This window comes from Serinus canaria, chromosome 6 (assembly GCF_022539315.1).
Source record: "Serinus canaria isolate serCan28SL12 chromosome 6, serCan2020, whole genome shotgun sequence".
Lineage (NCBI taxonomy): Eukaryota > Metazoa > Chordata > Aves > Passeriformes > Fringillidae > Serinus > Serinus canaria.
This window is the reverse complement of record NC_066320.1, coordinates 28,690,833-28,704,999: the sequence shown is the minus strand read 5'-3', so window position 1 is coordinate 28,704,999 and position 14,167 is coordinate 28,690,833. Positions and strand designations below refer to the sequence as shown.

The window sequence follows — 14,167 nt, the reverse complement described above, 5'->3', positions numbered from 1 at the left end:
ATTTGGCCTTTAAACGAGTTTGCTGGACTAGAACACCAGGAGTTTCTTTTGGGTATATGTTTATATTTTCCAGTAAAAATATGGGTATTTCCCATGACAATTCTGTAAGCCAAATTTTAATGGCTCTTCCGAGTTAACCTCTCAAAATGTTCAAAATGACTCTTTCTGAAGAGTCACATGTTTTCCCTGCATGCTGTAGCCCTGCCTCATGTCACATTTCTTCTTTCTCTCCTCGCTCACGGATTTTAAAGCAGCGCTGTAATGTCCATCCTCCCTGCAATGTCCAATGCCCCCAGTTTGATGGGCTGTCCCTGGCTGTGCCTCCTGCACAGCCCACATCTGTCACCTCCCTGCAAGGGTTCTGAGCAGCCTGGGCAGTGAGATCCCTCCTCTGCTCTCCTCCGTGATCTCATCGAAGCCAGTTTGTCCTAAAAGAAACCTCTGTCCTTGGTTGTCCTACCCACAGGACAGCAGCGGCCTCACACACATCAGAGACCGAAGTATCATGCAAAGCTCTCAGCTTTCTTTTCTTCATGCTCCTTTTCTCCATAGGTTTGGTAGTGATTTTTTTACCTCATCTACTCAATGAGGACTTTTAAGCACAAGTAGATAGCTGGAGGGGACGGAAACAGATTTATATATCATCACCAATAACAGCAGAGCTGGATAAAATGTCATCTAGGCAGGGTTTTTTTGGTTTGTGCTAAAAGCATCTCTCATCAGCAGGAAACAAGGAGGTTTCTAGGAAGTCACACAACGCCCACGAAAACAGACTTTATGTCATCGCGCCTCTCCAGAGCAATTTCGCCGAAACAATCCCCACCCACCCGCCGATTTTTGAAGATGCTCAATGTCCTTTTTCTGTCACCGCCCTCGGTGCTCCTCAGGCGACCAAGTGCCACCGACACCGGTCACCTTCCCACGGGCGGCGCGTCCGCCGGCAGTGCCCAGCCCGCCTCCCCTGCCCGCACCGCCACACAGGGCACGTCCACACCGGGCACGGCCACTCCGGGCACGGCCACAACGGGCACGGCCGCCTCGGGAGCGCGCCCGGAGCGAGTGTCGGGACTGCGCCCGCTGAGCAAATCAGGGGAGCGCACACCGGGGGGGGGGGTCTCGAGAGCGCGCCTTGGCACAGGGTCTCGGGACGGTGCGCCGGGAGCGGGTACGAGGAGCTCGCCCTGAGAACGGGTCTCGGGAGCGAGCTTGAGGAGGGCGCCCTGAGAACGGGTCTCGGGAGCGAGCTTGGGGAGCGCGCCCCGGGCCAGCACTCGGGAGCGCGAGCCGCCCCTCACGGCCGCGGGTGACCCCTCCGCGCGCTCCCGCCCCGCCCACGCAGCTCCCCCCGCGCGCACGCGCCCGCCGCACCGTGACGCCGCGGCGGCGCCTGGCGCCATGACGTAACCCGCCGGCTCACCAATCGGAGCGCGAGGAGGGCGAGGCCGGTGCCGATGGTTGGCTGCCGCCGCCGCCCCGCCCCGCCCCGCGGCCGGCGGCGGGGGGGACCCGGATGAGGCGGCCCCTGGCGGCCGCGGCCGTTAAACACCGGTGGGGCGCGGGCGCGACCCCCGCGATGGCGGCGGCGCGGTGAGAGCGGCGCGCCCGGGGCAGCGCGGAGGCCCGAGGATGCCTCTGCTGTACGTGATCCTGCTCTCGGCGCTGGCCGGCTGCTTCCTCACGCTCCTGTTCCAGCTCCTGCTCGTCTGCAGGAGGAAGCCGGAACCCCCCGCGGCCGACAGAGCCTACGGCGGTATCGTCTATGCCCGCGTGGCGCCCGAGCACGGCCTCAGGGAATACCTGCAGAGCGCGGAGCCGGCCGGCGGCCCGGCGTCCGCAGAGCCAGCCCCCAGCCCGGCCCCGGCCTCCGCGCCCGCCGCCACCCCGGGCCCCGATCCCGGCCCCAAGCAGCCGCAGCCGCCGCAGCAGCCGGAGCCCCCTCCAGCCCCCTCCTCCCGCGAGGAGACGTGCCACTTCCTCAATGCCATCTTCCTATTCCTCTTCAGGGAGCTCAGGGACACTGCCCTGGTCAGGGACTGGGTCATCAAGAAGATCAAGGTGGAGTTCGAGGAGCTGCTCCAGGCCAAGATGACAGGGAAGGTGCTGGAGGGGCTCAGCCTCAGGGAGGTCTCTCTCGGCGATGTCCTGCCTGTCTTCAAGTCCGTGAAGCTCATCCGGCCGGTGGCCTGCAATGAGGAGGGTTGTCCCGAGGAGCTGGGCTTTGAGGTAGACCTGGAATACAATGGTGGCTTCCACCTGGCCATCGATGCCGACCTGGTGTTCGGCAAGTCGGCCTACCTGTTCGTGAAGATCTCCCGGGTGATGGGGAGGCTGAAGCTGGTCTTCACGCGCCTGCCCTTCACTCACTGGTCCTTCTCTTTTATGGACGACCCCGTGATACTCTTTGAGGTGAAGTCTCAGTTTGAAGGGAGGCCCATGCCTCAGCTCACTTCCATCATAGTGAACCAGTTCAAGAAAGTAATTAAGCGCAAGCACACCTTACCCAATTATAAAATCAGGTGAGTTGGCCTGCGTCCTCAGCGTTACTTTGGGTGGTGTGCAGCAGAATTGCTGTTTTGCTCTTAATGGGTGTTTAGCATGGTACATTACTCGTCTGCTGGCAGGAGCTTTCCTGAAAGGAAGGATGGTTTTCCATTTATAACAGGTGAAGGAGCCTTGCACAGTGAGGTTGTTCCATCTGGGTGTAACTAAGTGGCAGAATTAATACATATGAAAAGTTAGGGGATCTTGTCAGGTGTGTGTCTATAGGACCACTATGTCCCTCTTTGAAGAGGTAGGAGGATGGCTCTGTGAAGAGTGTGTGCGTTTGGGGTGTCCTCCCAAGCTCCTGCCGCTGGTGAGCCACCAGGGCAAGACTTGTGGCTGCTGCTCACCTCTAGAGGTAACGTGGTTGTTACTTAATATAAGAAAGGGCAGTTCACTGTCTAAGGAATATTTTTGAGATCCCATGATATAGGCAGTCTGCTTCTTTTCTGGTCTGCTTAATTCCCTCAGCAATTTTGGGGGAAGTCTGAAAGTTGATAAGTGAACTATCACCACTGCTGTGGTAACTAAAATTTTGAAGGACTTTCTGGGGTTTTTTGTTTTGTTTTTTTGGTTTGTTTTTTTTTTTTTTTGTATTATAGAATGTTTTCTTTTACAAATGCATGCACTGCAGCACAGACTGCATTATGTAGTAAATATAATGAAATGTGCAGTGATACTTCTGTAGCAGAAGTGGCAAGAGACATATTCACTTTGTTTCTGCTGATATTGATAGAGAATGTCTTACCACTGCTCAGGTACTGTGTTTCTGTTGTGTCGTACCACTCTTAGGGTACCACATTTCCTTTCTCTTTTGTTTGTTCTTTTTAGCTTTTGTTATGTGTTAGGTAAGGATTTTAGGTTTGTTTACAACATTCTTCTGCAATAAGCCTTTTCCCCTGAAATTCATGAGAGATGAGTAACTGAAAATGCCTGTTTGAATTTTGAAGTGGAATTAGCTTTGTAGTGGTGTAGTTTTTGATGACTTTTCAGCTGGTTCCCCTGCAATTGAATTTATAAGTGCTCTCATGAAAGTGGATTTTTAAAATGACCAAGATTTAGATAACCCTGACAGGGCAGTAAGTAGTCTTTTTGAGTAATGTAGTGGTTATTTCAAGTTTTGAGGTACTGATCTGCTCTCCAGAAGAGAGCAATCCCTGGCCAGCAGGGAAGCTGTCACAGTAGGTTTGCTTCCCTTCTGTTACTGTTTTGGAAAGAGTGAAGCTGTGAAGTGGAGAGGAGCCTGAAGGAGAGGTTGGGATAGCAGAGTCGTGGTGCAGAGTCATCACTCTCAGCAGTCCTAGACAGAAAAAATGAACTTTGCACTCCTAGACAAGTTTTTAGGGTTCCTGTGCAACCTGTGATGGATGATGTGCTCCTCCCCTCCAGCAGATGAAGACAGACATCTTCACTTTGCCTCTGAGATAAGCACATGGACAGTGAGGTGTTCTCATCATTTAGTTGGAGACAGTCAGTTTTAGACGTGTTTCTCAAACTTTCTGCCACCATAAAAAGTGAATGAGGCATGTGTGATGAGGGACTGAAAGGTCAAATAAAGAAAGAAGCAGAGTGCAGAGCCTGAAACAGAAATGAGAAGTGTGATGATAGACGGTAACTGACACTTAGAATGATATATGAAGCACAAATAATTTGAAAACTAAGAAGAATTAACAGTTAACTTAAAATGTTCTCTGTGGTTAAAGGAGTTGGGAATCTATGAATGCTTCAGAGGAAAAAGCAGTATCATACCTGATTTTCCCACTAGATAGTGGGCTGTTAGCCTACTGTGCTCAGTGAAAGTGTCCAACCCTGCTGTGGTGCTTTTGACCTTAAGATTTTATGCATGTACTGAAGGTATCATTCCAACCCCCGTGTTGTGAAAGGGACACTAAGGCAGGACACAGAGCTCAATGCACATTAATGGACTTGTCTAAGGAAAGAAGGTTGGCTCATTGGTGTCCCAGCTGTCCATACCATGGCATTTACAGCTTCAGCTGGGAACCTCGAGCTGTCCACAGGGGCCCAAGGTTTTGTGGAACTCAGACTAAAACTACAAATTCTTCCCCAGTGTGTCGAAGCTGAGTTTAGGCAGGTGAATCCTGAAACTTGGTAGCAGCTGAGCAGTAGCTACACTCTTAGGTGGTGGCAGAGCTGAGAGTTCAGGTGTTACTGAAAGCTGGCTTGGAAAATCAAGTCCCTTGCTGATAAGATGCAAAAGTGGGGCTTTAAATTGTAAGATTACATTGGATTTGGGATTATGGTATGCTAATATATTTCTTAGCAAAGAATATCTAGGAGAAAGTCAGGAGCTGCTTAATAAAGTCTTACCTTACCTAAAGCTTAAAAGTTTCTCATCTACATGAAATGTGATTATTCTCTCCCAGTTTTTTCCCTATTGCCTATATGTCCTTAAGTACATAGTATTTGCTTCCATGTGTAGTTCAAAACCTTTTAGATGTCCCCCTACTCTTGCTCAAGTAACTTTGTAAATAAAACTTGGAGTTACAGTGATTACAACTTTGTGAACAAAAGTACTTGGAGTGTGAGGAATTCTCTCTTCATCTGGTCAAAAGGGGCACTTTACTACTCTTCCACATTGAAACCCACAAAAGAGTTTTATCTTGTTTCAATATGTTAATTAGTATATAAAAATATGACATTTTCCTTGTCTTTTTCATTAGGCAACTTCTAGGTTATTACTGAGAGGTGAATGGCATAGAAAGAGAACTTTTGCCAGTTGTTGATTTTGAACATGTTATAACTAAGTTTGTGTTGCAGATTCTGGCCTCCTCTCTCTGTTGTTTTGTTACAAAATACTGTATTTAAAAAATGTATATTCATATGTGCACTGTCTGTTGCTTCAGCCAAATAACTACACAAGTACTTAGTATTATTTCCAGTTAGGTACAAAATTTATGCAGCACAGCCATGAAGAGTAAGATCATATTTGGTATCATCCATTTTTATAGGCTTTGTGTGATCTGCATAACTGTACCTTGAAAGCAGGAAAAGGCATCTTGCATTCCTGCTTCACTCCTAAGAGTCTATAGGGAGAGGCAATGAAGCCTAGTTAGTGCATTTAAAGTTTGTCTAGCATTTTATACACATTTTTCTCCATAAAAGCAATTGTCTACTAATTGAAAAAGAAGGTTTGTACTTTATGTCTAAACTAATAAGTAGTAATTTGTGTTTTACTCTAATAGCATGTAATCACTTTTCTCTGTCTCTTTAATAAATGTGTTTGTATCTGGCAAAACACCCTGTTTTGTAGCTTCTCTGCTATTGAATGGGAATTGCTATTTTGTGTAGTGGAATTTGAGGAAGTGCCTGGCTGTTGGTAAAAATCCAGTGAATGTAGGCTGGATGTTTTGTTGTTTTTTGGTTTTTTTTTTTCCCCATCATTGATAAAGGATTTGTGCAATTCTATTGATAATACCAATAGTTTAATGTTTGTATTTAATATTAGTGTATTTCCTGCTTTATAATAGAAATGTGAACAGCTTTTCTGCAAACATTTTGGTATGGCAGAGCAGTGTCTTGTTCAGATGTGGGAAAAACCTAATACAATGTTGTTTCCATGTAGGTTTCTTTTAATGGACCAGGGCAGTGAATGCTATCAGCACAAAGTGGAGTTTATCTTGTAACCTGAGTCCAGCCTTTGGTTTTTCATTGTATGCACTCAAGCAGTTCTTTAATGCTATAGACACTGTTCATGTTGGTTTTAACTTTATCATGTCCTTTTAACAGTGGCTATTAAAGTGGTTAATAGGCTTTAGAGGCACAGAGTAAGGACTATTTCAGGTGTCTGTCTCCTTGCTTGATGGTGCTGTTGCAGTAGTCATGGGTTCATCTGTGTTCTCTAATGAGCTCTACCTTGCTCATTAACTTTTTATTAAGTTGCTTATGGTGACAGCCTTGCTGTGCCCTCTCTCACCTCAGGCTTATCAGTACACTGATTATGCTGTGTCCAGCCTGTTCTTAATACTTGGGTGTATTTTTGCTCTTTTGCACAGCTCTTGATCTTGCTTTTAGATTTTGGAGAGGTTTGGGTTTTGGGTTCCTTCTAGGCAATAAAAATACACTTTGCCATAATGAAGATACAAAGCCTGTTGTGTATATGTAAAGTGCTTCTTCTGCCAGAATTTAACTTCCTGGTGTTTCTTAAGCAATGATGTAAAAAAACCTGACAGGTGCTTTTTTTTTTTTTTTTTTTTTTTCTTAAATTAAACATCTCACAAGTTCATCCATTCAGATTCTAAGCAGACCAGGTGTTGGTTAAGCAGCGGGTCAGTTCTGTATATTTTAGAAACACTTTGTTTCATAGTTTGTTACATTAAAAAACCCAATTATTATGAATTGATACTAGTCTGCTTTGAGAAAATCTGTTTGCTGTATTTTAATGCATGCTACCACAGAGGGGAATAACTCTTTACTTTGTAAGTATTCTCAAAGCATTGCTCCTACCATTTCTGTACTGGGTGTTTAGATTACCTCCTCTGGCCACTTTCAACATGAATTGTCCTTAGAATTGATAATTTGCAATATATTTAGTAATGTTAAATGGTTTTATGCTTTATTTGGAAGCTGAGGCTATATTGAATTTCTCTGGGAAGAACAATCAGACAAGCCTATTTTTATTTACCATTATAGAATGCAATTTGAGAGTTATATAGTAGTTAATTTCTTATTTTTGGCAAAACTTAAGCCTAGAAGTAATGTAAATAGCTATTGATTTGAAGTGTGTTTTACAATAGAAATTACTTCATGATGGGAAAATTGAGGTATTGGAAAAAGTATGAAATTTTAAAAAAAAGCATGTATTATTTATATGATGAAGCAGGAGTACCAGAAATAATCAGATTTTGGGAGTGTGATCATGTCTTTGCTTCAGAGACCTTTCTCTGTAGCTGCTGCAAATGGAGGGTTTTCCTTTTTGAGTGGATTTCTGCAGTAGCTGATAGGAATCTCTCACTAGTTAAATCTGTAAGACACTCCTGTTTGCATTCTCTTTCCTACTGCTGCTGATAGGAAAGAAGGGTGGTTTGTTTGTCGGTTCTGTTTACTGGGGTTTTTTATGCCACACCTGTTTTAGGTACAAATATTATCTACTGTACAAAAGCAATAAAAACCCTGCAGGATCTGAGTCCTTTTCTGCTCTGTAAAAGTTGATGTTAAAGTAGCACTGTGATTTTCAGACTGTCTCAGAGATACTGCCCTGAATGATGCCAGCACAGACTGTTCTGGTCATGGCAAAGTGGAGATAATTTCACTAAGTAGATCTGTCTGTAGTCACTAGTTCCATGCTTGGAAGATTATCCTAATAGTGCAGAAACAGTTTGTCTTAGAGGAATTGGATAAATGGGTCTGTAGGCAACCTGAGACACAATGAACACAACCAAACCTCAGAATAGCAAATAATTTAATTTTTTTTTCCATGTTAATCTTACATAGCTAGCAAGTTCAAATCCATTGGTTCTAAGTGCTCCAGCACTTCATGAGTTTTCATACTGGAAAGATTGAATTCTGAAAGAATGCCAGTTTGAAACTTGTTCATAGTAAAGTCAGAAGTAATGAGTGACCAGCTACATACCAGACATTTCCCAGCATACAGGTGGCATTCTTTTCAGCTTAAGAGTGAGCCTTTTTCTATGGTTAGTCAACAAATCTTATATTTCCTATTCTTACCTGCAAGGTTGAGGAACTAACACATCACTGACTTGAGATGGATTAGTGAAAAAATTGGGAGACCAGAGGTATGGGGCAGAGAGAAAATCTCAGTTGGAGAGAGTGAGGGATGAAGGTACAGGATAAAGGAATATGTTTTGGTCATTAGCATCTGCCTTTGCTGCAGATGGAAATCCAACAGGCATAATTGGTCTGACATGAAAATAGGACCTCCTTCAGCTTTTCTTCTTTACTTTCTTTTGCAGTATATAAAACACTACAATAATAATGTGAAGAAAACTACCACATTTAATCCTTCACTAGTTTGTGTTAGAAGTTACTTGATCTTAGTCCTGCACTGAGCTTTCATGTGGGTAGTGAATAAAGACTCTGAGAATCTGCTGAGATTTATTTAATATTTGATGCTGTTTTGCATGCACCAGCATCGAGACCACATTTCTGTTCATCTGGACTCTGCCCTTGAACTGACCATGCTGCTCAGTGAACACAAATATGGATCTTTTAATTCAGTTGTCCTGATCTGTGTTGCTTTCAATGCATTTAAATAAATATCAAATAAGCAGTAGTAGTGTTTATTTTTTTAAGGGTAGCTTATTTCAAGATATAGATCATATCAGAATCAATCATTTTACCGAACTGTAGGCACCTGAGAAATGTGTGGATTCTAAGAAATATGTGGACAGGTTCTGAGCCTGTCTGCTGGAGCAGGGAGGTGTGTTCAGGCTCTGGAATTGGGCTGTTCTGAGCCCCCTTCTACAGGCTGTATTATGATTTTTAGACTCTGTGACAGTATGATTAGTGTTCCCCACTTGTCACATGGAACTGAACACTGGGTTTTTCTGAAGGAGCTCAATTCAAGGAAAAAGATAGAATTTAACTGAGATCTGTAGTTCATAGGATGTAAAAATGTAGGAGGCTTTTTTGTCAAACCTATTAATGCACGAAACAGTTAATCTTTTATTGGCAAATGGCACTTGATCAGAAAACTCTTAAAAGCAGTCTGGGTAAGGACAGTGGGTTTTAGTGGGGTAGAGCAGTGCAGTGCTGGTGAAGCTCAGCCTCAAGCTGCTGCATTCACTGTTGGTACTCATCCTTTCATGTTCTGGCTTTCTGTGGGAAACTGCTTATTCTGCATTGCTGCAGAGATGGCCTAAAGTCACCCAGTATGCTCCTGTGTTTGCAGTTCATGTTCACACTTGTTTGATTTAAAACTGTTGCAACATTTGGGTATTCTTGATATTATTTTTTCTTTAGAGTACAGTAAAAGACTTTAAATGTAACACTTAATAAGCTTTATTTTCTAAACGAAGTATGGGGAGAAATTAGCAACTCACATAATAGATAATTTGTGTTACCCCAGTCTGTTAAAATCCCTGAATTGTGGAACTGCAGAAAACTGTGTGATGGTCTCAAACCATCCTTTCATCCAGAAAACAAGCAGTGATCCAATGTGATGATGAAGATTCCTACACGTGCCCAAAGCCATTTGGGTACATCTGATTCCCTAAGCACACCCTACCCATGTGGAGCCCTGCTGAGTTAAATCCTGTCAGGACTGTTTCCTGTAGGATCCAGCTGGAGGCTGGCAGTGTTTTAGACCTCTCTGTGGCCAAACACAGCTCTGCCAACTGCCAGGAGATGCTGGGTGTAGCAGAAAATAAAAGAAAGGGGGGGGGAAAACATTAGATTTTGTGAGGTAAAAAACCCACAGAAAGTATGTTCAATCCTTAGCTGGGCTCTGGAGAGCTGCTTGGTTTGATTTTATTTTTTTTTTTCCTTACCTTTATAACATCTTAATTCTGCTGTTCAGTGCTGCTGGAGCTCAGCAGAATGTGAGCAGCAGTGTCTCCTCCATTAAAGCTCCTTCATGAGGAATTGTACTACACCAGTACAGTTCACACATTTTTGAAGGCTTCCCAGATGCCATAAAGCTCTGTCTGAAATAGAGTGTATTACAGTGATCAGCCACTGATAATTAATCAGACTGTTACACACACTCAAAAGCAGTAATTAATTGCCAGATATGACAAGCATAAAATTAAATTAGGATAATCACTTGGGAATTAATTTTTTGGCAGTTTTTTGTTGCTCTCGCTGAAAAACTTACAGTGACACTTTGAGATGTAAATTCAAAATCATTATTTCTTTCTTTCTGTCTTCTAGAAATTATCTGATGATATCTAATGGAAATTATAACACTCACATACTTTGTTCCTGACTTTCTTTACTGAGACCTAATGCTAAGCAGGATATTTTCCTGCATCAGTGTCAATGGCAAAAGTGCTATGAAACGTGCTCACTCAGAAGGAAATGTGTACAAATATTACAATATACTTTTGTAAAGGCATGTAAGTACAAGACTGGGGTGTTTACCAGTGAAATGAAGAAAGTAATACTGGTAGTAACTACTACCACATATGTAAAATGCTTTAAATTATACTTAAACCTGTGAAAAATATCGTGTCACAAGTTTTATGTGTATTATCTTAAAGGAAACCCGTTGAGTAGTAAAAATTAAAATGGGCTTTATAATGAATGTCACTTTTGTAGTAAATGGTTTAAATTATTATTAAACCATTATTCCTGTTTGCCTGAGCTCAAATAGGAAGAGTAGAAGTGCAAGATCCCAGTTTGGTGGTGGCAGGGCACCAGGCTTCCTGGTGGTGTTTGGATCACCTCTGAATGATCTGTCTTGGTGAATAGTTCCTAAGTAATTAACCAGGGGAAATGACTACAGAAACTTCACCAGTTGTGTGGTTTTTGGTGGTTTGGTGGTTTTTTAAAGAATAACCATATACTTGCTAACAAAAGTTCATGCAATATGTTAGAAGAAACAAAACAAGCCTAGTGTTTCCAAGCAAAGAGCCCAGTGAATTAGAAAGGGAGGTAGGGTGGGAACAGCAGTGTTAGGCAGTGGTATTGTTCTAAAACAATTCTGCAAAAATTTAGATGTTTTTTTTTCTTCCTCTGTTCCTCTGAATGAAGGGCAAATTAGAGAAAGTATCCAAATTCCTAATTTGAGCAGCTGCTTCTACCAAATGTAATCACAAGTCTTAAGTGTAATGTGCCATGAGTGATGCAGGATTTGGAAAGTGCAGGAGTCCTCCCTGTTAATTAACCTGACAAACCCTTCCTGTGTTTGATTGTCATCATGGTGCCACAGGTCATGTCCAGACTGAGCTTCTGTGTTACTTAATCCTGTTTACAGTGTGGGTCTATTAATAAAATGCTGTGACTCTCCTGCAGTGTCATCTTTGCTTGGGGGACAGCTGGCAAGTGCATGGCCATGGTGTGTCCCTGGCTCCATTTGTGCCCTCCCCACCACTGCAGTCCTTGAGCTCTCTGCAAACCTGCTTTAGGGTGAGCTGGCAGTCATATCAGCTTTGAAAATGCTGCTGCTAAGCCTGAGCTCTCAGGCTGTGAATTGGAGCATCTTCTGTCTTGTCAGAAGTGAATTGATAAATGTAGATTGAGGAGAATCTTCTGCAGTTTGAGTATTTTTGAAACTTACTGGAGGAGTGAGGATAAACCTTGGGAAGCTCTCCTGCCTAGAATTTACAGCAGATACAAATACTTTTTCAGTTCTGGTTTGCAGCTGTCAGGGACTGCTTTCAGCAGTGAGACAGTTGTTTTCTGTCTAAGCAGCCTAGGAGATGTCACTTTATTTCACATGGGTATAGGCTAGGGTTTAGAGCAGAGGATTAAAACTCTTCAGCTCAATGAGTGAATCATGTTCAGAGCTTAGACTTCTCACAGAACATCAGCATCTTTTTGCTCTAAGCAGGATTGCAGACAGGTGATGTTTGTTGACTTCAGACATCCTTATGGGAGAACATTCTGCTGAAGTGAGCAAAAGCAGATGTTTGCCTCAGTCACTGGGACCAACCTCGAATCCAGCTGGCTGAAGGTAGAGTTTTGGGGTGGCCTGGGTTTTATTTGCTTTTGTGTGTGTGCTTTTTATTTTTTGTTATTTTTTTCCTGCTGCTATTTTCCTTGAATGCCTAAAAGCTGGTTGCTAAACCACACATACTTCTCTTTCAGCTCCACATGAACATAAGCATATTCTGTATTTTCTGTCCCATTTGGAGCAAAGCCACAACAATTTCTGCTTTTTGGTTAGGGAAAATTTGTCTTCATCCTGTTGGAGCTACAGCAGGATTTTCATTCCTTAATTTAAATCAACAGAACCTGGAAACTTTGGGATCAAACAGACATTGACTACATTGAGTTAACAAAGCTGCTTCAGTATTTTTGGAATTTAGAATTTGGGAAGTGTTCCTGAAATACAAAAGAATATGCACATGACCAAGTTGATCTGGTTTGTGGTGATTAGAAATAATTTTTGGTTAGGTTTTTTACCTGTGACTATTCCAATGCAGGCAGTAAAACCATATCATTAAGACTGTCCATGTTTTATTTGCAATTTCTATCATATAAGCAAGAAAAAAATCTATGATCTTTTTAAAAGAAACTACTAGACTGTTTTCATTTATTCTTTTATTTGTTCTTGTGGAAGTAAAGAACAAATTGAAGTTTGAGAAATGTCTTGTCTCAAATGTATGATTCCAGATATACCTCAGAATTACTGAGAAGAAAGAAGACTATTTTAAGAATCTGGAAATGTGTGAAACTTCTTTGAAGAAAAAAAAAAAGACTAGTAACATCCTTTTTTTTTTTTCTTTTGAGATCTTGGTTTAAAAAAAAAAGGGGACTGTTCATATATTGAGACCTTGTGTATATGAACCTCCTACATGTGTGTGGCAGAATATCCTGTAAGACAGTGGGTGGATTACTAGACCTGATTTGCAGTTTACCATAAAACTTCCTAGAAAATAAACACCATCTTATTGCAGTAGTTTTTTCAGGCTGCTTCTAAGCCAGATTTTCATGGCTGTGAGTAAAGCTGAAATAGGTCTTATTTTTTCAGAAATCTACTTTAATTTGAATTATTCTAGTCCCTGAGTGTAAATACTGATAAAGTTCAGCAGCAGCATTATTCCTTGAGAAATTATTGGAAGCTGGAGAATTGCTTCTGTAAAATCTATAACAAAATCTATAGAGAAACCATTACTGCTACTATTTTTTTGTTCAAAATAAGGATAAACCTCATTTTTATAGCTTCAGTGTGAAGAATGATGTAAGCTGTTTACATTGTAATACCTGGCAAGTGTAAATGTTAGTTGATAAGCTCTTTAAATATATTAATAAGGTGATCATGTCTTTTTAGGAGTGGATTGTGATATTTTAGAATTTTTGTAGAAGTAAAACTTAATCTTCAATTACATGCACTGTCAGAATAGAAGACTTCTTTATATCTTAAAATATCTGCTCTCAATCCCCCTTTGAAGTTTACATGCTTTACTAGTACCTGACTTGTATTTCTGTGACTCAGGTGAAAAACAATCTAAAAATGACTCAGTTCTGTTGCATAATTAGTTCAACCTTTTGATTAGTCCCCAAACTGAAAATAAATCCAGCAGTTATTCTTTCAACAGTATTTTAGATAAAAGAATCTTCACATACAGTAGCACTTGCAAAATTGAAATCTTCTAAACACATTCTGTCTTTAGATTGTGATAGAATTTTGCTTCAAGTTCTAGATGAAAATCAAGACTTGCAGTGCAAAGTTGCTTTATGCTGAAGATGCTTGCAGTTTTGGTTGATTGATTCTTCTGAGGTTTAAAATCTTTTTTTGCTCTTTATTAAAATTCAAATGTTCAGTTAATGTAACTTCAAAATTCCCAAACCTGAAAATTTATCTTTCTGTCAATAGAGTAGTGCTGGGATTCATATAATTCAAGTGTTTAATGTGGTCTTAAACTGATATTCAGTACTTTTAAACACTGTTTTAGATACCAAACTTCCTTTATAGAACCAGAGAATAATTTAAAACTTTTCCAATAACTTATTTTAGAAAAATAGTCTCACTTCTTAGCAAAAG

The 14,167-nt window shown here is 41.9% G+C and overlaps 1 protein-coding gene across 1 annotated transcript in view; it reads left to right on the top strand.

Moving 5' to 3' along the window:
- The first annotated feature begins 1,495 nt into the window (after positions 1–1,495).
- The window catches only part of PDZD8 (PDZ domain containing 8), a 52,642-nt gene continuing 39,970 nt past the window's right edge, over positions 1,496–14,167 (top strand). Inside the window, exon 1 of the mRNA XM_009087152.4 lies at positions 1,496–2,516. Coding sequence (XP_009085400.3) covers positions 1,627–2,516 — 890 coding nt within the window. The 5' untranslated portion in view covers positions 1,496–1,626. The remainder of the gene's footprint in view (positions 2,517–14,167) is intronic.